Below are 24197 nucleotides of genomic sequence, written 5' to 3' on the forward strand. Positions count from 1 at the left end.
GCAGGCAGCACTAACGTCCCCCAGGGAAAAAGCTATAAATCACCGCTTCCGCCTCATACAACTGAAAATACTTCACAGGTCCTACTTTTCAGGTGTACTCTTGGCCAAAATAGGTAGCCGTAGTGATGCGCTGTCTCAGGGGCTGTGGCCAAGAAGGTACTTTTTTATCATGTCCTGTGGGACGGCCCCCATATACGTCCAATATGGGACAGGACAACCAAGAAAATGACAGACACGTTGGGAAAGCACATTTCATTCTCACCGCGATTAGGGATTTTAAATATATGAGAGGTCATCGACTTGACAGAAGTGGAGCAGCAATGGGTGGCATTAGGATACCTGCTGGTCAAGCAAGCTACAGCAATACTATGGGGATCAAACAACAGGTCACTGACGGTCGGATGGGTGGCGGAGATGGATAGATGTCTGATTGCAGAGAAAGAGGTCTATAAAGAAAGAGGCTGCCCTAAGAAATGAGATAATAAAATGGGGAGGATGGAATGCCTTTGGGGGGGAAATTTGTACTTCTCCAACAGAAGATATGGCGATGAGAAGAAACAGGTTTGGTGACCCTTCAAGTCAATAATTTTTGTAACTAGCAAAAGTCGATGTACTGTAATGTATGTACTTTGGACTACAATGTGATATTTAACGAGGACTCTGTGCTTTCTCCTTAATAAAAATTGTTTAAACAAAAAAAAAGAAAATTAGTAAGACGTAGAAAGTATATAGAACTGCGAAGAATCTGCCACTGCCAGTTTCTCTCTATAAACTGAATGCATATGTAAGAAGGAGGCCAATCAGAATGGCTACCATGAGCCGATGGCAACTCTGAACCATCTACAAGTTGTATAGTCAACAATGGTCATAGTATGTGCAACCACAATATGCAAAGCAGTCCACAAATCAGACCTGTACGCTAGAGTGGCAAGAAGGAAGCCATTACACAAGAAAGCCCTCCTTGAATCCTATTTGAAGTATGCAAAAATACTCTGGATATTCTGAAGTCATGTGAAAAACATTCTATGGTCTGTCAAACACAAGTGTATAATTTTATCCTAAATGAGCAGTTTTACGTTTGTCGCAAACTCAGCAAGTGTAGCGCCAACTCTACTGTGAAGCATGGTGGTGGCATCAATATGCCATGAAGAAGTTTCTCTTCAAATGAGGCTGCTTTCTGTCCACTGTTAGAAAGAGGAAACTGGGATAGGAATTCACCTTTCAGCCTGACAACGACCAGCTAAAGACATACTGGAATGGCTATGGAACAAAATGGTAGATGTCTTGGAATAGCCTGGTCAGAAGTCGAGGTTCAATCGAATGGGAAATGTGTGGCTCGACTTCAAGGGTGCTCTCCATCCAAGCTCAGAGCAGTTCTGTAGAGAAAACTGGTCCAATAGTGACCAATGGAGGTCTGCAAAGGCAGGAGAGGACGGCTGTAATTGCTGCTAAAGAAGCTTCTGCCAATAACGAGTTCAGAGTGGTGGCGCTTGCGCAATTATCATATTTTAGTTCTTCATTTTTAATATATAATTTCTGTCAAAATAAAAATTGAAAGCAGAGCATTGTGTGTGTGGATAAGAGGAAGCGATGACAATGAGGCAATGACGCCAAAACGTGGCATACATCAATGGGATGTAGACCTTCAATGGGTAGCGTATGTGTGTACTGCGATTAGGAATCGACTTGAGTGAACACTAGATGTAGGAGTCCTTGTGTGTGCTATACTGGGAGAGTATCCAGTCACATATGGTTCTGAAGAGACCTCATGCGCATGCATGAGGTGCATGTTGTCAAACGTGCTCTCGCTAGATGCCTTTCGCTCAGTATTCTCAGGTATCCCCTAGATGGGAGCTTCTATGGAGGTCAGGAGTCATCGCTCCCACAAAGCGCAAACTCCCTCTCAGGGGCAACGATGGCCTGAGACTTTACTTTTTAAATGGCAGCCACAGCATCGCACAAATGAGAGTGTGCCGCACTCACCTTGGCCTTCTCAAGTTGAGCCACCGCCTGTCGCTCGGCCTCCTTCCTGAGGGCTTCACAGTCCTCCTCCAGGGACACATCGGAGTCTGAGGGGCGGCCGGTGTAGGATTCTGCAGACCCCTTCAAAGAGACAAGAGAGGAACACAATCAGAGCAAGGGAGCACAGATAGGATGACACCCCCACCCCCATCAGAACCTTAGTGAACAAAGAGAGCAAAAAGACAAATTAAACCCAAGTAACAGCCCCACTTTTACTTCTGGGCTTTTACTATGCACCTAAGCAACATATCACATTTGTGGGACATCTTATGAGGTCTATGGGGTAACAAAGGGGATGCTGGAAGACACCCAGAGACAGAAAAATGTGCCGCAATTGCTGAAAGTAATTACCAAGTTGAGTTGCCGCTGGCACACCCTGTAGTCCAAATTACAAAATTGACAGACCAAGCAGGTTTGCTAGGATGATAGGGCCCATACGTCCTATTGGCTACTTACAGCTCGCACTAGCTGGCCTCAAATAATATGATTTCGGAGTGATGGAAAACGAGTGGGTGAAGCCAGGTACTGCGTTCATCAACACAATAAAACAATATAAAATAACAGTAAAGTGATGTAACTGGAACAAACCCTAGCAACATCTCATAGTCTAAGAAAAATGCCAAGGGACGTGGAGGTTATGTGCGGTCATACACATTTCCTGTCACAAGAGGAAGTATGAGTAGAAGACATTTTAATTTCCCTTTTTAAAAAAACGTGTTTATAAATAACGGATATTCCTTTCACAACACGTGAAAATTCCTCTGAAAAAGCAAATTCCTGCAGATTCTAATTCTATAAATGATGGCCTGTAAGTTGCACTTGTAGATGACACTTTCACCCAAGCACAATTTCAATGCACAACATTTTTGAGAATAAGATTATAACGGGCCTGGGCCTGCCTTTTCACCAATACAAAAGTAACATTGTGTGCGGAGATTTAGCTCTGCGACTGAATGTACTTTTAAGTCCTAATGGTACCCCCGCCATTCCCAGGAGTCTATGTGGAAAGCTGCACCGGGCGCAGGTCTCCAGCCTTCCGACTGGAAATGTCGATCCTGCGACTCCTTCTGCTGCTATGCTGGGTTTACAGAGCACAGAAAACCACGGGGAATGGAACCGCCAGGGCAAATGCACGGTTGTGTCTTCTCTGTGGGGGTGAAAAACATTTTTTCTGTGAAGAAAGCTTTTCCCTTCTACCCCCAGGAAATCTGAGGGTGAGCCTTTGCCCTTTTCATCCTGGGAGGGGAGTAACAGGCAATTTCCAGCCTGGAAAGGAGTTGGAGAAGTGTTTGAAAACACCCACAAACGCGCGTGTGTGAGCATTCCCAACACACCTAACATCCCTTGAGTGGGATTTACCCCTATAGCTCTTTCAGGACGTATTGCGCAGGAATCTGCATTAGTGAACGTACTTACGTCCACCAGGAATCACTTTGTGAATTCCTGGCAGGCATAAAAAAAGGTATTTTTCAATAACCTTAGGTCTGCAGTCTACTACTACTGGACAACCCCAACATTGTTATATAACACATCTCCTCTGAAGGACTTTTAAGTGGATCATGAACTACACCAACTTCCATTAAGATATTATATTTAAAGAGCTCGGTTGCGTTATGGCTAGCTCCAGGCTATGAAAACAGCTTTAATAAAAAAAAAACAAAAAAAAAAACAGATGCTCTCATAAGTTCAGCTATAATTATGGTTGATCCCACGATGTGCTGGGCATCTGTTCTACAGACCAGACCCAGGAGTGGTTTGTGGTACACCACAAATCGAATTTACAACCCACAAGATGCTCACACAAGCCACAGAAAGTATGCACTTTTATATAAGATCTGAAACTGATCAGTCTTTCATGAAATATGCAAAGCTTGAGACACATTAGCTTCCTTTATAGTGCTCCATTTACTCTGGTACCTGAAGTCCAGTTGCATCTGAGATGCATTATATGCATCGAGAGACACAAAAGCTCAGAAAAACATGCCAGGTCTTAAAGAGCCCTGTAGAAGGGACGGGGAGAGGCGCATCATCCATTAACAATTTAATATCTAGGGGTAAAACAAAAATAGATGATGTGAAGCATATGGATAAATAGCAGTAAAGTTTAAGAAACCATATTTGACTTGAGCCAATAAGGTAAAGTTGCTTACTGTATCGGTTCTTTTATGATCAGTTCCCTGCAGCCTCGTTCTCCAGACCAGTGGGACATGAAGACTTTTTTGCCACACATTAAAGAAATTCAAAGGACAACACCAGCAGCATGCACTGCCAAACCATGCCTAAGTCACCCCATCAAGTCCCCAAGGACTTATTGTCACCATTCCTCCCTACCCTATCGAGAGGACTCAAAAGTCGACCCAAGTGAGAGTGCATTAGGTGTCATGTGCAGCTAAAGTGGAGGTGGGCTACGGGTTACGAGCAATAAAGACTGCAGGTACTTGGACTCCCGCATCTGCCATTTTTCAAAGAATCATGCATCAACTGGTGCAATATCCTAGTATTGGAGGCGACCAAGAAGGAGCATGATACATTAGGTGATAACCATTCCTGAAGGTGCAGTTACTCCCAAGCTTGCTTGGTAAAAGCTGCTATCGATGCTCACACTCCCAAAGACAAATATTAGTTGCTGTCATTCTTGGGAATGGCTGAATATTATGCAAGATATAGTCTTATATCTTCCAACAAGGAAGTCAATATTAGGAAGTTGTTAAAAATAGGAGATATGAATGGAATGAATAATGCAAAAAGGAATGCAGTTTGTTAAAGGATGATACGGCGATAGCCCCATCATCAAAACTGTGTGACACCTTTGCAAGTTGATAATTATGACAAACGCCAGCAGTGTTGCTACAGGGGCTGCTTTGCTTCAGGATCCTAGGGGTCAATCAATCAATCAGGGAATTATAAGCGCGCTACTCGCCCGTGAGGGTCTCAAGGCGCTGAGATGGGGGGTGTGCAGCTTCATTCAGCTGAAGAGCCAGGTCTTGAGGGTCTTCCTGAAGGTGTTCAGGGAGGGGGCGCATCTGAGGTCTGCCGGTAGCTCGTTCCAGGTGTTGGCTGCAATGTGAGAGAACGATCTTCCGCCTGCTCTGGCTCTGTGGATGAGCGGGGTTGGGTTAGAAACAGTTGTATTTGCATCTAGGCTGCTTTCAGTTACAGAAAAGATAGACATGTTCCACGATTGGAAAGAAAGCCCTGGTTTGTTGGTGGGGAGTGGAATTTTGTTGACAATCTGTGTGAGTTCTCAGTGTACACGGACCATCGACCGTTAGTTGAGCTTTTGTCATCAGAAAGGGGAGGCACGATAACACAGAGTATTTTGTAAGTGGCAAGAGTACAATTTTGATTTACAATATGTTCCAGGTAGTAAGAATATCACTGCTGTTTGTTTTTCTTGTTTGTCAGTTCAAGGTCATAAACTGTGCAAGTTTGATGTTGAATAAGATATGATGATAGCTTGGCCAGGGAGGTTTCTCAAGAGTGGTTGGAAGCTCCTGATTGGAGGAAACACTTGAGTGGGTAGTGGAGTACCTATGTGTGGGTTGGCTCATGAAGAAAAATCTTGACAATGAGTTGCTTTAGTATTCTGGTGTGGTGAATGACATTTCACACTAAGCTGGTATAGTATATTGGGGTGAGCTGTTGGTTGTTCCCAGTAATTTAAGAAGAAGGATTATGGAGCTTGCACATTTTGGACAACCTGGCAGGAATGGAACCAAACATACATTTCGATCTGATTTTGGTGGCCAGCTGTTGATAGGTGTATTAAAGAGAACGTGTGAGCATATATACTACCTGCACCTAGATTGATGAAGCACAATAAATTCCTAAGACAACATTGTCAGCTAATGAGGAAATTGTTGTGCCTGAAAACAATCTAGGGAGAAGATAGCACTGGCCATCTCAGGACCATTTCACCTTGGTGGCCCAAATTCCGTGCAAGGCTGGTGGATAATGATGATTGATTGCAGTGGCTGCGGGTCGCGTTTGTCTGCCCACAACGAAAGTCAAGAAATTGTTGATGGAAATATTTACACAAGGAATTAGCTACAAATAATAGGGGGCAGCTAGATCCATAAGAAATTAAAGAATTCTTGAAGAACCATGGAATTGAACTTTTATGTATTTCAGTATATTTTCTGCAAAGTAATGGCATGGTTGAGAAGTGCGACAGTGTGTTAAAAAAGGGAATACGGTTGCCTGTAAGAGAAGGTAGTGATTGACTTAAAGCTGTGACTGATTTAATTTGGGCTTATCACCTCACATCTAAAGGTGAAGGAGAAAAGTCACCATTTGAGAAGATGAAAGGAAACCGGCCTTGTTCTTATCTTAAGTAACCCTGGAAGATGGGACATCAAGAGGTGACAGAATGTGTGAATAAATGTAAGTTGGAAGACAAAAGGATAATGATGAAAAGTTTTACAATTGGCGATCTGGTGAGAGTACGGTTAGGTAAAACCGGAAGAAAGGGATTATTCCAATTTTCCAGATGTTTGCTGGTGAAGAAGGTTGGAATATCTGTGACGGAGTTGATTAATAGTCATGCTTGGAATGAAGGAAAGGCTACAAAGGTTTATGAATGCCCTAATGACAAATTGACAGTAATGCAAATGCTACTAACAACAAAGTTCTCTCTCTCGACAAGGTTAGGAGTGCGTATCAAGAAAAGTCCTGCATGGAAGAAGGATGATGAGGTATATCCATATTCTTTTTATGGTTACCCAAACACAAACCCAACTGCTTATCACTTTTTTGTGGTAGCTAGATGTTTTGTATGCTCATAAATATTTTTTGGGTGAGGAATGTATATTATTCCTGTCCTTACATGATATGATGAGGGTCTAAGAATGTTCATAACTTAGAATCGTATGTTACGGTTTGATCTGAGGGGAGAGTTCCTCCGCAGTTGCTGGTCTTTCCTCCACTATATAGGACTCATATTTGCGTAGAGAAGAAACCATTTTAATATATACCATGAGCCGATCATCTTTACAGATGTCTTACAAGCACTGTATTCTGGTACTGTCCTTGGTTAGATGGCTATGTCATACTGAGCTGTGGATTTATGTTTTTTTGTTATTCACGGGTTAAAAACAATGAGCTTCACTCTTTGCCGGCACATCTTTTAGGCCACTTTAAAATCACTTTAGCCAGCAGAAAAGAGACAAGTGTGAAGATCTTCAAGGAGCTGTTGGATCCCATACAATCTTGTTGGGTGGATGGTAGGCGTTCTGTCTAATAGCCAGCTGTATGGCATGCGTCGACTGTGCTGAGTGTATGAGTGGCGTATTTCTGCTGGAAGCATGCGTGTGTGTGCATATCGACAACATGCAAACTGTGGATTTACTCACACTAACATATGTACACACTGATGCAGTACTATTGTCTTTGAAACATAATTGCTATAACCTATAGCAGTATGCTTCTTACCTCTTTTCAACTAAGTCTCAATTTGGACCAGGTAGCCATGTTTTTCAAACTGGATGCTTCCCTCTGCACATTTCACAGTTCATTATTTCTGCAGCCCACGGTCAAGCAGAGTTCTTGGCGAAACCTTTCCAGCATGTTCACAATACTGTATCTTTTCCAAGGACCTTCCACTAGCTCACTGTGCCCTATTCATTAATAATAGTTCCAGATGACATTAGCATAGAGTAGGCAGAATCAACGTCCATATAGTGGGATAGTGCTTAGATGAGAAGGCAATATGACATTTAATAAAACTGTGCTCTGTTTGGTAATATTTGTGAGAAGATTTCCTAAATAAACCAATGATTATGGGGGTGACCCAGGACCTTCCTGAAGACTTTCGAATGCTAATGGGGATGCTGTGTCTTTCAGTATTGATTTTGCTGCCCAATGGGAATTAGAATATTTCTGATTTTGCACTATTCGGAAAGGTCCAACTTGCTGAGATACTTCATGGCAATAATTCTGTACATAATTAACTATATTTTTGATGTGTTGGGCGGTGCCTTACCTTGGGGACACATTGCCTCATCAAACTGAGGTTTAACACCGTCTCCGATTCATCAACCTGTGGGCATTCTGTTGAGGTGAGGTTTTGGAGTGTAAAACCCTTGAGGTTCCCCAAGCCCGCATGTGTGTGATTTCTATTCTGTATGCAGAAAGTTCTGTCCTGCCCCTTGAGATAGCTGACTGCATGGTATAATATCAAATCGGTTCATGGTATAGTATCAACTTACTGCATGATATAATATCAAATCACTGCGTGATATCATATTAAATTACTGCGTGGTATAATATCAAATCACTGAATGGTATAATATCAAATCACTGCGTGGTATAATATCAAATCACACAGGCTTTTCCACTTTCCAACATGGCTAGTTTGTATGAGAGATTAGGAAACCATAGAAAATGGGCCTGGGAAGATTGCCAATCAGATGCGAGTTTATAGGTCTGTAGATAGAAGTGAAGAAATAGTACTTCTATTAAAAAAAGACACTTGAGTCTTAAGCTCAAGTTCTTCCTTTAAATGGAACATACAAAGACTAGGGGCAAAAGGTGGAATTGCCCGCTGAAATGTCTCACGTATTCATGTCATAGATGAGGGTCATGAGCTCCGGTCACCAATCAGTAGCCAGGATGCCATGGGCCATGATGCAAGGAAAATGGCCCCTTTGACTGCGGTTGGAGTAGTAAACTGTACCACTGCAAGTTTCAATGGGCCCTGGTGCCACTGCACCACTGGTAGCGATGCCACTGTCACCAACCCAACAACTTCTGTGTTCGAGTTGGTGCCAGGTCCAGACTTAGACTCCTTGTGCCTCTAAAAAGCTTTAGTGCTGGAACGAGTCACAATAGGAGCACAGACTACATTATATATATATATATTTGAAAAGGTTTGCCATCTTGTGGGATGCACTCCCAGGAAGTAAGCAGACTCAGGAACTGAAATGTTAAAACACACTGCCCAGCAGTTTAATGCGACGCGTTTCAGGCTTACGCCCTTCTTCAAAGCCAACTGCTCTCCAGGACAGCCAAACATTACTGCCAGCATTTTCCCTCCATTTATTCAAGTCACGCCCCAAGTGGGCCGGCAACTCACACTGCCCGCAAAGCATGATGGGGCTGGTAGTTCCTTACCCATGTGGGTCTGTTTGTACCCATCACTGTTTTACAAAGTTCTTTAAATGATGCTTTAAAACAAGGAAACACAGCTCGCTTTACAGGCCGCTCCTCCTGTTCCACCCGCAGGCAATATAAAACAGCAGGCGGCCCCGCTTGGGATCTTGCGGGGGTGCTTCTCTCGACCTAGGCGGGCCGAATTATTTATTTGAAAAGGTTTGCCATCTTGTGATTGATATATATTATATATATATTTATATATATATATATATATATATATATATATATATAAATATATATATATATATAAAAATAAATAAGAGTCTGTGTCAGTAATCACGCGCCACATTGGGCCTTTTAACATCACTTAATTTCATTGGTTTGCAGTAGCCATCATAATTCATTGACATAGTTAATGGACCAAATTTCCAACAGTACATCTGTGAAAACATTTCGGCCATACTGGAATGTCCACATCATGGATTGTTAATAAATAAACAACAATTAGATATATAAATACGTTTTAGGTATATGTGCTAGGGCTAGCAGTACGGTCTTCAATTCCAGGTAGTTGATGTGTCTGACCGCATCTGCTGGAGTCCACAGACCCCTCACTCTGAGCTTGTTCATGTGTGCTCCTCATCCTATTTGTGATGCGTCCGTGGTGATGGTCACAGTTGGGCTTGGTGGTGTCAAGGGCTTTCCTATAGTTATGTTTCACCATGCTATCTCCTCTTGCACTGCGTGCATAACAACCACTAGATCCTCCCAACTTCCGCTTGCTTGTGACCATTGCTGGTGCAGCCATTCCTGGAATGGTCTCATGTGTAGGCGTACATTGGGGACTAGGTGGATGCATGACGCCATCATCCCCATGATCTTGCTCGCTGTTCTCACTGTCAGAGCTCGCCCCTTCTGGTAGAGGCAAGTCTCCTTCAGCAGGGCTATTGTTCTCTTGTCGCTGGGCATCACCGTTTTGTCTATGGTGTTGATCTTCGCCCCCAGGAAGATCTTCACCTGTTCTGGTTTCAATGAGGATTTCCCCCAGTGTATCGAGAACCCCAGGTTTGTTAGTGTTCTTGTCACTCGTTCTGCGTGCTCCTCGCACTTGTCGCGAGTGCTTGCTTTGACCAGCCAGTCGTCCAGGTAAGGATACACATGAATCCCTTCCCTCCGCAGGTACGCTGCTACTGCTGCAAGGCATTTTGTGAAAACCCTTGGTGCGGACTTCAGGCTGAATGCCAGGGTTGTGAATTGGTAGTGATCTTTGTGGATTGCGAACCTTAACAGTTTTTTGTGCTACCTGTTCATTGGGATGTGCAGGTAGGCGTCTTTGAGATCCACTGTGGACATGAAGTCCCCGTCTCCCATCTGTGGTAGTAGTTCTTGTAGGGATGTCATTTTGAATTTTTGCGTTCTTACGTACTTGTTTAGGAACCGTAGATCCAGGATGGGTCTTAGTGTCTCGTCCACCTTTGGTACCAGGAAGTAGTTTGAGTACACTCCTTTGTTCCTCTCCTTGAAAGGTACTGGTTCTATGGCCTCCTTTTGGAGCAGCTGTAGTGCCTCCTCTGCGAGTTGTGCTAGCTCCTGTCTTGAGTGTTCCCTTCTCTTTGGTTTTCTGTTTGGAGGACTCCTTTCCAACTCTATGCAGTATCCGTACTGAATGATGTTGAGTATCCATTTGTCTGTTGTTATTTTTTGCCATTCCCGAAGGAAAAGCCTCAGTCTTCCGCCTTCTGGTGTTGCATGCTCGTAGGCGTTTGGTATGTGTACCCCCCCTATTTTGTTCTTTTTGTGCTCGACCCTCGGAGGTATATTGTGGGTGAGCCATCTTCTCCGTGCGAAGTCACTTTGAGGTGGGTTGGTCTCCCCCTCTTCTTCTTTGGCCTGGTCCGTTCCCCCTACCGCGAAAGGACTGGCCTCGAGGCTGGTACTGCCAGTTTTGTTTCTGCTGCCCCTGTTGGCCGTGGCTCTCGCCTTGCTGGCCTTGCTGGAAACTTTGGTGTGACGTTCCCGGCTGGTTACCTCCCCTTCCGTAAGGTCTCCGAGTCGGGGTACCTCTTCGCATCCCCCTGAATTGCAGGGCCCCCATGGACCTTGTCGTCTCATTCTCTTTTTTGAGTTGGGTGAGCTTCTCATCCACCGGCGCCCCGAACAGTGTCTCTCCGTTGAAAGGGGTATTCAGTATATTATTTTGGACCTCTTGTTTGAATCCTGAAATCCTGAGCCAGGCCTGCCTCCTTTCAGTGATTCCTATCGCCATCAGTCTGCTTGATGTCTCTGCCCCGTCCAATGCCGTCTTAAGGCATGAGTTAGCTATATTCTTCCCCTCTTCTACTAGATGTGAAGCCCTTTGTTGGTATTGTTCGGGAAGATGTTTGATTAGGTCCCCCATCTCGTCCCAATGTTGGTACTGGTGCCTGTTCAGTAGCGCATTTGAGTTCGCCATGCGCCACTGCATTGCAGCGTTCCTCTCAATTTTCCTTCCTGTGAGGTCCATCCTTCTGCTCTCCTTGTCAGGAGGTGGCCCCGAGGTCGCCGGGGCATTGGCCCTTTTTCTGGCCGTGGATGCAATAATGGAGTCGGCAGTGACAGATCCCTTGATATATGGAGGGTCCTGTGAGGAGTGTTTGTACTTCTTTTCTGTTCTGGGCGTGATGGATGGGCATGTTGCTGGGACCTTGAACGCCTCTTTCCCTTGGTTCATCACACTTTGGAACATGGGGAGGAACTGGCTCCTAGTTTGGATGGGTAGCAGTGTTTCGAGTAGGAAATCTGCTTTCGGTTTTTCCTCCTCTAGTTTCACGCCAAAAGCTGCTGCTGCGCTTTTGACGACCATGTTGTACGCCCCAATATCATCTGGCGGCGAAGGCCTCGAAGGATATGTCTCTACGGGCTCTTCTGGGTTTTCGGCGTCGAGGTCCTGCCATTCCAGCTCTTGCGTCGTCGACGGTGCCGAGCCGTAGATCGACTGCTCCTCCTCCTCTTCTTATCCCTCATAATAGAGATCTTCTTCCCCTTCTTCGGGAGCTTTCGACTGCTCCTGCTCCTCGACTTCGATGAGAACCGTCGCCGGTTTCGTTGGGATTGTGAATCTCTTCATCTTTTCATCGAACTCCTTCTTCCTCTGAAGGATGCTCTCCATCTCCGCCTCGAGCCTTCTCTTTTTCTTCTCCATTTCGGAGGTATGTTCGGCGTCGAGCTCTGGTCTTTTTGACGGAGCTTGCGTCGACGCGGCCTTGACTTTCAAAGTCGAACGCCCCACCTCGTGGGTCTGTTTCGACGAACCTTGTTTTTCAGCACTAAAGTAAAAGACTATTCAGTCCCAGGGAAGAAAAACAAGCGTAGCATTAACAAACTTATGAACTGTAATTCCAGTCTTGTTGTATATTGTTTGGTCTGCCCTTGTGGTCTCAAGTACATTGGCAGTACTATTCATCCTGCCAAAAAACGTGTGCTGGAGCACACAAGAGCGATCACCAATAAAGATACCTCGTATCCTGTAGCGAGACATTTCACTGAATTCCACAATGCAAAAAATGACAAACTTCAATACTTCTGTCTGGATCAGATTCTTCTTACAGAAAGAGGGGGAGATAAGGTGAAACTCCTTAGACAGTTAGAATCGAGGTATATTATAGAATTGAGGACTTGTGCACCCCTGGGACTTAATACTGAGGAAGAATTATGGTCCTATATGGGATGAAAAAAAGAGTTTTACTCCTTTTCTGTTCTTTCCTTTATCAGAAACTTGTAGTTCCATAATACTGCATGATTAGTTTTCATACTATGACACTGCCCATTCAGGGAGCGATTATGACGAAGGATTGTTGATTAAAAACATAACTATGGTATATGTTCAGATACAAACGATGTGAATCCGGGCCAAGTTTGGCAATACTTATTGGGCGGTGGGATTTATAGGTATTTAGCAATTCCTACAGTATAACAAACGGATGGCAACAATTGAAATCTAAATAGATGATTTCAATGTATCATTTATAATTTTGAATTTTCAATATTGTGCACATATACCTAAAACCTATTTATATATCTAATTGTTGTTTATTTATTAACAATCCATGATGTGGGCATTCCAGTATGTTACAGCAAACAAATGATGGACAGAATGCTGACAATGCAAACATTCTCCCCCAGTCAAAAGATCTGGGTTAAATCCATCTTTCTTTTGCCCACTAAGCCACCCCAGTTTGGACCCAGCCATATGCAAATCAGTCTTGACCCTGTGCCCCATGGGAACAGTCCAGACTGAACTGCCAGGCCAGGTCCTCCCTGGACCGGAAACAAGCATCCTGGAGGACCTGGCCTTGGCAGTTCGGGCTGGACTGTTCCCATTGGGCACAGGGTCAAGACTGATTTGCATATGGCTGGGTCCAAACTGGAATGGCATGGTGAGCAAAAAAACAATGGATTTAGGCCCAGATCTCTGTACTGGGGTGAATGTATGACATTGTTCTGCATTCTGTCCACCAATAGTTCTTTTTGTATTTGTCACCCAGAGTGGGACGGGTATGCTCAGACGTGAGTCCCGTGCTCTCCATGCCACTGGAATCAAGCTATCCTGGCTGAAGAGGGGTGAAACCCCGAAACCGGTCCTAGGATGCTTGTTTTCAGTCCAGGGAGGACCTGACCTGGCAGTTCGGGCTGGACTGTTCCCATTGGTCACAGGGTCAAGACTGATTTGCATACGACTGTGTCCAAACTGGAATGGCATGGTGAGCAAAAAAACGATGGATTTAGGCCCAGATCTCTGTACTGGGGTGAATGTATGAAATCGTTCTGCATTCTGTCCATCAATTGCTGTTTTTGCATTTGTCACCCCGAGTGGGACGGGTATGCTCAGACGTGAGTCCCGTGCTCTCCATGCCACTGGAATCAAGCTATCCTGGCTGAAGAGGGGTGAAACCCCGAAACCGGTCCTAGGATGCTTTTTTCCAGTCCAGGGAGGACCTGGCTTGGCAGTTCGGGCTGGACTGTTCCCATGAGGCACAGGGTCAAGACTGATTTGCATATGGCTGGGTCCAAACTGGAATGGCATGGTGAGCATAAAAACGATGGATTTAGGCCCAGATCTCTGTACTGGGGTGAATGTATGAAATTTTTCTGCATTCTGTCCACCAATAGTTCTTTTTGTATTTGTAACCCAGAGTGGGACGGGTATGCTCAGACGTGAGTCCCGTGCTCTCCATGCCACTGGAATCAAGCTATCCTGGCTGAAGAGGGGTGAAACCCCGAAACTGGTCCTAGGATGCTTGTTTTCAGTCCAGGAAGGACCTGACCTGGCAGTTCGGGCTGGACTGTTCCCATTGGTCACAGGGTCAAGACTGATTTGCATACGACTGTGTCCAAACTGGAATGGCATGGTGAGCAAAAAAATGATGGATTTAGGCCCAGATCTCTGTACTGGGGTGAATGTATGAAATTGTTCTGCATTCTGTCCATCAATAGTTTTTTTTGACATTCCAGTATGGCCGAAATGTTTTCAAGGATGTACTGTTGGAAATATTTGGTCCATTAACTATGTCAATGAATTATGATGGCTACTGCAAACCAATGAAATTAAGTGATGTTAAAAGCCCCAATGTGGCGCGCGATTACTGACACAGACGAAGGCCAGGCAGCTGAAACGCGTTTGTCAGTTTTTTGTTTTCACCGAGAGGCATGGAAAAATACATTTTTGAAAATTCAAGGAGTCTGAGTGCGCAGCGTCGTGCCGGGAACTATTGCTGTTAATTGATACACGGGATCGCCCCCGTGGGCTGTGACACCCGCCACGAAAGAAAGCAAGCAACCTTTGGGCTGTAAACATGTTACAATATATATATATATATATATATATATATATATATATATATATATATTACCTACTGGCGGTCGCCAGTAGGTAGTTATAGTTAGGACCCGTTTTCCATAGGAAAACCTCAACATTCTATTTTGAATAACTTTGGCGCCGGTCGATGAATCCTCGCGAATTTCTCAAAATAGGTGGGGCGCTACGCTCCGCTCCTACCCTGAAAGTCTCGGGGGGATTCGTCAAGCGGGGGCTGAGATAAAAGGGGGGTCCCAAAACGCTTTTTTCCCATGCATTTTTCCATAGGACCTTTAGAACGAGCTACAGCCCGAACGGCTGAACAGAATTACTAGAAATTTGGCAGAGAGGTAGTCCCTAGGTCAAGGAAGTGCCTTTTGTAGGTTTGGTGTAAATCTGTTCAGTAGATTCTGAGAAAATAGCCTTTAAATCAATATATATATCTGAGCCCGCTTACGGTACGCTTACCGTACGCTTACCGTAAGCGTACGGTGGCGTGCGCGAGCGCGATTCTGATTGGCTCTTAGATCTTAGTAAACATTCGAATCGGCCGAAACCAGGAAGCGGCGTCCGCCATTTTGTCTCTCGCACTGAGTGTTGTTTATCAAACATGATGGCCAAAAACATGTTACGGGGCTGTTTTGACAACTCCCTCCCACATAGTCATGTTGAGGGAGTCCCCAAACATCCCCCAAGAGCAAAAACAGTTTTATTTTTTTTTCGGCAATTTCGCCGAGTACGCTTACCGTACGCTTACCGTAAGCTATCCACACTTACCCCACCCCCTGTGCTTTTGGTGGCTGTAGGCCACCAAATGTACAGGGCTCATTAATAGGTAAAAAAAACTAAATTTTGGCAACATGAAATTATAAAATCGAAATAAAAAAAACACTATCCACATTGACCCCACCCCCTGTGCTTTTGGTGGCCGAAGGCCACCAAATGTACAGGGCTTATTAAAGTTGATAAAAACCGTGCACGGAACGAACTGCGTTAAGTGGGCGCGCACGCCTCGAATGGCGTAAAGTAACTTAGCATTTAAAAAACCGTACAAATTCACTGAAAAAACCATAGGTTTCACACACGTTATAGTTAGGAATTAGCATTTAAAAAACCTTGCAAATTCACTGAAAAAACCATAGGTTTCACACATGTTATAGTTAGCGGAAATTTTACTGATAAAAAACCAGTGAAATTGCCCCGTTATAGTTAGTGCTGGCAACTATAACTCACGCGACCGCAATCTTCTGCTGATGACATATGTGTCTTTATGAAAAAAAAATATTTGTAATATATGTATAGCTAAAAAGGTATGGAAGAAGACATGGGCAAATAAGTGTCTAAATACAGTATTAGCATCAGCAGAGGATTGCGGTCGCGTGAGTTATAGTTGCCAGCACTAACTATAACGGGGCAATTTCACTGGTTTTTTATCAGTAAAATTTCCGCTAACTATAACATGTGTGAAACCTATGGTTTTTTCAGTGAATATATATATATATATGTGTATATATTACCTACTGGCGGTCGCCAGTAGGTAGTTATAGTTAGGACCCTGTTTCCATAGGAAATCCGCAACATTCTATTTGGAATAACTTTGGCGCCGGTCGACGAATCCTCGCGAAATTTTCAAAATAGGTGGGGCGCTACGCTCCGCTCCTACCCTGAAAGTCTCGGGGGGATTCGTCAAGCAGGGGCCGAGAAAAAAGGGGGGTCCCAAAACGCGTTTTCCCCATGCATTTTTCCATAGGACCTTTAGACACAGCTACAGCCCGAACGGCTGAACAGAATTACTTGAAATTTGGCAGAGAGGTAGCCATAAGGTCAAGGAAGTGCCTTTTGCAGGTCTGGTGTAAATCTGTTCAGTATTTCCTGAGAAAATAGCATTTAAAAGCATATATATATGTGGGCGGAGCCTAACCACACATCTCATCCTGAGATCTGATTGGCTGTCAGCACTTCATCCAAGAAGTGTTGGCAGCCATCTTGGGACCAATATACATGATAGCACCTCATTAAAAAGCATTGCAGTTAATAGAAGGTTTTAAGACTTTAGTTACATTATAAATCATTTGTTGATGGTACCATACTCATTTTAGGAATTGTGGTATGTTCTAAGGTGATTTCACCATGTGAAAAAGCCTTCTGCTGGGATATCATGATTGAGAGAAAAATATTTTCTCATGCTTTTACCACAGAGGTTTGGAAGGTGATCTATAGGCTAAACTGAGAGCTTATTTTCTGTAAATTCACATTATCTTTCTCAGTCATGTGAGAATGAAGTCTGACATTCTCAGTAAAACATGTACATCCAACAAGGGCAGAGACTGTCAGTTGATTCCTTTGTGTTCTACTGCAGCTTCCCAGAGTGTTCCAAAGAACTACTAGAGCGCTAACAGTCCTACTTATGATAAACGTATGGCACACCTGAAGCCATCTTGCTTGGATTAAAGTGGTAACTCTTAAAACATTTAATTTAAAAAGGAACAAAATGAGGGGGTTCATTTTTCCATAAAAAGTATGATTAGTGCTGCAGAAAGAAAAATTAGGGCACATTTTGAGTGACTTCTCAAATCCTCTTCTATTTCATTAAAAAATTCTGACATGCAGACTGAAACATGCACTTTCAATACCAGCAGCAGTTTTCCCTGGTGAGCAGTAGCTTTACTACAGTGATCTAATGAGCAAAAAGAGTGCTAACATTCTCAATTTATGGCAAATGTGTGACACATCTGAATGCCTTCTTGATGGAATCAAAGTAAAAAACTGAAAGTATTTCCTACTGAGGAGACTGCAGTAAATAAGGAAATTAGGAAACTTCATAACAAATAAGTCTCCCAAGATGGCCACCAGAGACAAAAGAGCCCAAATGTAGCCCAAATATCACCCAGATGTAGCCCAAGTATAGCCCAATGACAGAATGTCCCAGAATGTTCTTAAAAACAACTAGAGCGCTTACTGTCTTCATTATGACAAAAGTATGGCACACCTGAAGCCATCTTGATTGGAATAAACTGGTAACACTTAAAACATTTAATTTAAAAAGGAACACAATGAGGAGGTTCATTTTGCCATAGAAATTATGATTAATGCTGAAGAAAGAAAATGAGGGCACATTTTGAGTGACTTCTCAAATCCTCTTCTATTTCATTAAAACATTCTGACATGCAGACTGAAACATGCACTTTTAATACCAGGAGCAGACTTCCATGGTGCAGTAGTTTTACTACAGTGATCTAATGAGCAACTAGAGTGCTAACATTCAGAATTTATGGCAAATGTGTGACATATCTGGATACCTTCATGATGGAATCAAAGTAAAAAACTGAAAGCATTTCCTACTGAGGAGACTGCAGTACATGAGGAAATTAGGAAACTTCATAACAAATAAATCTCCCAAGATGGCCACCGGAGACAAAAGAGCCCAAATGTAGCCCAAAATCACCCAGATGTAGCCCAAATATAGCCCAATGACAGAAGTGTGCAAAACACTTATTATTTTGTGTTTTTGCAGTGTTATATAGTGCAGACTTGTCAGGTATTGGAGTGCTTTACATGAGCATTGGTTACATCACACAAGAACAAATTCATTTTGGTTGTAGACATGGGGAGACTAAGTGATTTGACCAGAATCACAGAATGTCGAGCTGAAGCAGAAACTTCAACCTGGTTCCCCAGTTGCAAAGTCTGCAGTTCTGGAAGTAACACCACATCCTCTCCCCTAAGTGCAACATTTAATCAAGTGGTCAACTGGATAAAAAAACATAAAGATAACAAATAATTTAAAAGTGCTTTGTCGCTATTTGAAAACTCAGAAAATATGTCCTTATTTTAGTCTTTTAGAGCACTAACCATAATTTTGATGCCAATAAGACCCTCTCATATATGTAATTTCTAAAGGAAATGCTCTAGGTATTACAGTTTTGATTACATCAAGATGATGTCAGGCGTTCCACACTTTTGTAATAAATATAGAATGTTAGCAATCTAGTTGTTCATTAGGATACTGTTGAGAGGCAGAGGCCAGGGGCACGGACTCTGAAATTGAAGGCAGGTAGGAGGGTGCAAAGGCAACAATTTAACCACACTGAGCAGGCAGGAAGGGCCGTGGAAGCACAACAGACTATGGAGGGCAGTGGAAAGGGGGGCAGGGGCAACAAACCAACAATACAGGACTTGCAAGAGAGGCTGTTGGATGGAAGATCTATTACGGGTCAAGGAAGCTAGGGGCGGTCCCCAGATCCCCGGGAGCCACCACAGAACTGAGCAGGAGAGTGAGTCAGGGACAAAAGGGGCACCTTAATTTGAGCCGGGGTGCCTAGGAACGCTTGCTCCAAAAATGAAGAAAACAGACATATGAGACATGGAATTGGAGGCAGAATACAATGGCAGTTTAATGAGAAGATGCAACTTCAAAGAAACCGCAGAATAGAGACATAAAGTACAAAATACAGAATCCAGATAATCATACAGCTGTCATAATATTCTCTGTATCTCAATTAATGTACTGACAGAGAGAGAGAGAAAACACATCTATAAATGCATCATGAGAAACAAGTTACACCAAGGAAAATGTTACCTAGGAACACTCACGTTTACTCTTAGAGCAAGCATTCCTGCAATTACAATACAAAGGGCCTCATGTAGGTAGCCAAATACCGGTCGGTAACGGCCGATTTTCGGTAAATATGCCGTTACCGACCGGTATTCAGACAAGTGAGATGTAGGAGTCCAAAAACCACTTTTCGGTAAATATGAGGCGGTAAATACCGATTCATATATTCCGAATTCTAAAATACCGATTCAAATTTACCGAATACAAAATTAACGAATCGGTAAACATGAAGTGGTAAATATGAAGTGGTAAAATTTTAAAATGACATGTAGGAGCACTCGGTAATTAAGAAATCCTGTAAATTCGTTAAATAAGAGTCGGTAATTAACACGGATGAAAAGCAGGTGGTAACCATCAACAATGGATAAATGCAAACCCAAAATGCTACAGCGTGGACAACATGGCCGCTATGTACGTCATTGCAAGGCGCCTACGTCTACAGGCAGCAGGACTGAGGGTGTGGCGACGGGAGGAACAAATCTACAGACAGCGCATCACACTATTCCAGCTGACTGATGCAGAGATACATGAGAGGTACAGGCTAGACCCCGAAACCATCATGGACTTAATCAGGGACCTACACCCACGCCTGGACCAGCCAATAAGAAGGGCGCACGCCATACCCCCACATGTGCAGGTGCTCTGCAGCCTACATCTGCTGGCATCCGGCAGTTATCAGGTGGTGATAGCTGCGGTGGGTGGGGTATCCCAGAGTTGCCTGTCACGTTTCTTCAGGAAGTTTCTGGATGCCATGATGCAGAGAATGCACCACTACATCAGCTTCCCCAACACACAGGCTGCACTGCAGAAAACAAAAACAGACTTTTATCACATGGCACAGTTCCCCCATGTCATCGGCTGTATTGATGGTACACACATCCCAATCTGTCCACCAGCTGATACAGAGCACATCTACAGGAACAGGAAGTCCACCCACTCCATCAATGTGCAGGTGATCTGTGATGCAGGGAACATCATCACAGATATTGTTGCAAAGTTTCCTGGGAGCACCCACGACTCTTACATCTTCCAGAATAGTGGGATATACACACGACTGAGTGCCGGAGAATTTGGAGAGGGATACCTGCTAGGTAAGTAACAGTGACGCCCCTTGAAACCTGCAAATCATAGTGTCATGAGGCATGTTACTGATGGTTCCCTTTCACTCATCCAGGCGACAGTGCATATGCATGCCGGTCATTCATCCTCACTCCCTACCTACACCCAGCAACCCAGAGTGAGAGACGATACAACGTGGCACACAAAACAACACGCAATGTGGTGGAGCGCACGTTTGGACTACTGAAGAGCAGGTTCCGCTGCCTGCACAAGAGCGGAGGCGCACGCCAGTACAAACCCATCACCTGCTGCAAGATTATTGCCACTTGTGCAATGCTGCACAACCTTGCCACGAAAAAAGGGACAGATGTGGAACTAACATATCATGAGGACAACGAGGATGAGTCAGGCCAGCCAGAGGGCAACGCAGCTAGAGTGCCAACTGCAATCAATGGGAGAGAGAGACGGGCAGAGATCACAGCCAACTATTTCTGAGTAAGTAAGGGGACACAGCGAGTTGTGAGAAGTCATGACGTAGTTTTAATGTGGCACCACGCCATGAACACATGAACAGGCCAATCTGGCAATATACCATCTATACAAGTAGTATGTCCAGGGTTACGTCACCCAATGGGAAGTGGCAAAGCAGGGCAACATCAATGTTTGCGCATACGCGCTGCAGTGGTGGGTTGCACGGCCTGTGCATCCTCACTAGAGCCAACCCCAAGCCGCCTGCTGCTCCTGCGTGCTTCTGGGACGGGGGGTGTGATGCTGCTGCTGGTGTCGATGCTCTCCGCAGCATCCCCTGCAGCAGTTGTCGACGCCTGACTAGGCAATAGCACCCCTAGTGCACTTGTCACCTGCACCATCCCCCGAGACAGGTCGCTGCAGCACTGTGTGAGGCCCTCCTGCATCGTCACAGAGCGCCGGCACAGTAGAGAAGTCGCACTTGCCAGACGGTTGAGTGCCCTGCTGGTGGTGTCCCTTCTCTGGCGTTCCCGGCGCCGTGCTTCGATGTCAGCATCTAGTTTGCTGCACAACTGCTGGATAGACTGGGACATGTCCCGAATGCCCGCAGCCATGCCGCTAATGTTAGTGTCCATGTTGACTAATGTTGTCGTCATCACCCGCATGTGCCTCTGGACTGACATGACTGCCTTTGATTGCAGGCGCTGTTGCTTTAACATTTGGCCCTCGAGCCCCAAGAAGACACCATGGCCGTCAGTGGGTGCTGGTGGACTCTGGACACGCGACCTGCGGCGCCCTCTTGCTTCCGTCTGTGCTGCCTGTGAGGTGTGGGGCACAGTGGCATGGCTCCCTTCCTGGGGCCCGGTGCGGTCTTCTGGTCCCATGCTGTCGTCTGACGAGGTGTCTAAGGCTCGTAGCCTGGCTGCTGGACGCCTCCTCATTCTCACGCCTGCAAGCGGGGATGTGGCTGGTGATTCGAACATGAGTGGCGATGCTGGCTCTGGTGGTGGTGATGCTGGCTCTGGGTGAGGTGATGCTGGCTCTGTGTGCGGCGAGGCTGGCTGTGTAGGTGGTGCGGCTGCCAGTGGGCCTGCTCCCTGGTCTGAACATGTGCTGGCTTGCGGCGATATATGTGGCCGGTGTGCCGTCTCTCCCGCAGCATGCCCTGTCCTGCATGGTGTCACATCTGTGGACAGAAATACAACATTGGCTCAGTGTCCCCGAAGGGCTGCATTGCATGCGTCACAATAAATCATTTCACATTCCAATATGTCCCCTGTCTCCTTGTGCCTCGAGTGCGTGACATGCCTTGTTGCCCTGTAACATTTACGTCATGGTTAGTGTTGCCCTGACTACATCTCCCGGAATGCATTGCCTGTCTGCACTGACACGTGTGGACTGCAGTGTGATTCTCGTTTCACAATGGGGGATGTGGGATTGGGGTGGGGGGGGCTACATTGCTGTGCTTTCGTCTTACCTTGGTGTGTTGCGGCTCTGGCAGAGCTGTCGGCGTCCCCAAGTCCCACGACGCTCTCTTGCTCGATTGTGGCCGCCACCAGCTCCTCCAGTTCGGTAAGGGCAGGTGCCCTGTTGGTTCCACCTCCGGTCTGGCTGGCCTCCTTCTGGATGTCGCCCATCTTCCTCTTGGTTACAATCCGGAGGTCATACCAGCGCTTTTTGAGTACCTCAATGTCCCTGTGGGTCACTCCCACAGCATTGACCTGCGCCTGGATGGCCAGCCATATGTTGCGCTTTTCCACCTCAGGCACTTGCAGGGATTGCCTTCCGAACAGCTTGTGGTGCTGCTTCACCACCTCCTCCACCAGCACCTGGAGTTCCTTGGGGCTAAATTTCAGCTTCCTCCTCCTTTCCCCTCCGTCTTTCTGTGTTCTCTGGCTGGACATGCTGTTCGTTTACCCGCTCGCACATGCAACGGCTCCTTGCCTCTCCTCTGCACTCCAAGCCTCTCCAGGGTCGGCTGATTATGTACACCTGCCTGGGTGTGGCCACTTCGGCTAATTTTGTACACCTGCCTGGGTGTGGCCTGTTCCTTGTTGGGTGGGCTGTCGTTGCACTTGATTAGCTGTTTCGTCAAGTCATGTGATTTTCTTTACCGAATCCGTACATGCCGATTCGGTATTTTCCGATTCGGTATATACCACCTCGGTATTTTCCGAGTCGGTATATACCACCTCGGTATTTTCCGATTCGGTATATACCACCTCGGTATTTACCGATTCGGTCATTTCCGATTCTTAATTACCGAATGTTACCGATTCGGTAACTGTTACCGAATTTTTACCTACATGTAACTTACCGATTCTTATTTACCGATTCGGTACGGCTCGGTATTTTAGAACCGGTAAAATTTATTTACCTACATGAGGCCCAAAATCTTTTAAATGCAAAAGTAAAGAGAACAATGGTTAAACATAACATGACATTTCATATAGGTAAAATAGAATAAGATACTTCAAGCAAAGCAGAGCAAGACATTTTAAGCAAAGGAAGACAAGAGCTCCCAGCTCTTGGGGAAAACCTGCACTGCCTGTTAACCTACATACAGACGGCGAGGTAGTCCGTCGATATCTGTGGGTGCTCCTTTTTATATCATTTTGTGGGCTCCTTTGCACGCTACATCTACCTACGTATGCTACCCAAAAGCTTCGTCTGCAGATTTTACCAGACATTTCGTAATTTACCCACTTAATGCTGACAATGGACTGGGTGAAAACGTCAGTCTCTCAGGCCAATCGCTTATCGTAAGTTCCATAGAGCAAGCAGAAAATAATGGGTATTGTACGGGAATTCAATATATTCATGTATAAACTCTCCTCAGTTCTCCTAACTTGACGCTCTGCGGTTGCCACTTCCTTAAAAGCGGGAAACCTGCCCAGGAAGCAAGTACCAGTCCAGGATGCAGCCTACTGTATGTCGACAGCTTCAGGGGGATGTTGAACTTTGATACCGAGCACGGAGCACTCGGTAGGGTGGGGGCTACTAGTTTGGATCAGAAGGCCTCGCAGACCTGCCTTCAGACTGCTATACACTAAAATTGCAGAGCTATGGTCAATTTAACAAAGAGGCCTACATATTGAACAGAAGGGC

General features: G+C 45.0%; 1 protein-coding gene across 3 annotated transcripts in view; it reads right to left on the reverse strand.

Moving 5' to 3' along the window:
- LOC146839431 (voltage-dependent L-type calcium channel subunit beta-1-like) overlaps window positions 1-24197 on the reverse strand; it is a 269660-nt gene that overhangs the window by 211495 nt on the left and 33968 nt on the right. For 2 of the 3 annotated variants that reach the window (XM_085651479.1, XM_085651480.1), the window contains exon 2: window positions 1984-2103. In XM_085651479.1, coding sequence (XP_085507605.1) covers window positions 1984-2103 — 120 coding nt within the window. Of the gene's footprint in view, window positions 1-1960; window positions 2104-24197 lie in introns of those variants that run through there. The other variant, XM_085651481.1, reaches the window with a different exon arrangement.

The sequence above is a fragment of the Triturus cristatus genome, chromosome 4_1, assembly GCF_964204655.1.
Source record: "Triturus cristatus chromosome 4_1, aTriCri1.1, whole genome shotgun sequence".
Classification (NCBI taxonomy): Eukaryota; Metazoa; Chordata; class Amphibia; order Caudata; family Salamandridae; genus Triturus; species Triturus cristatus.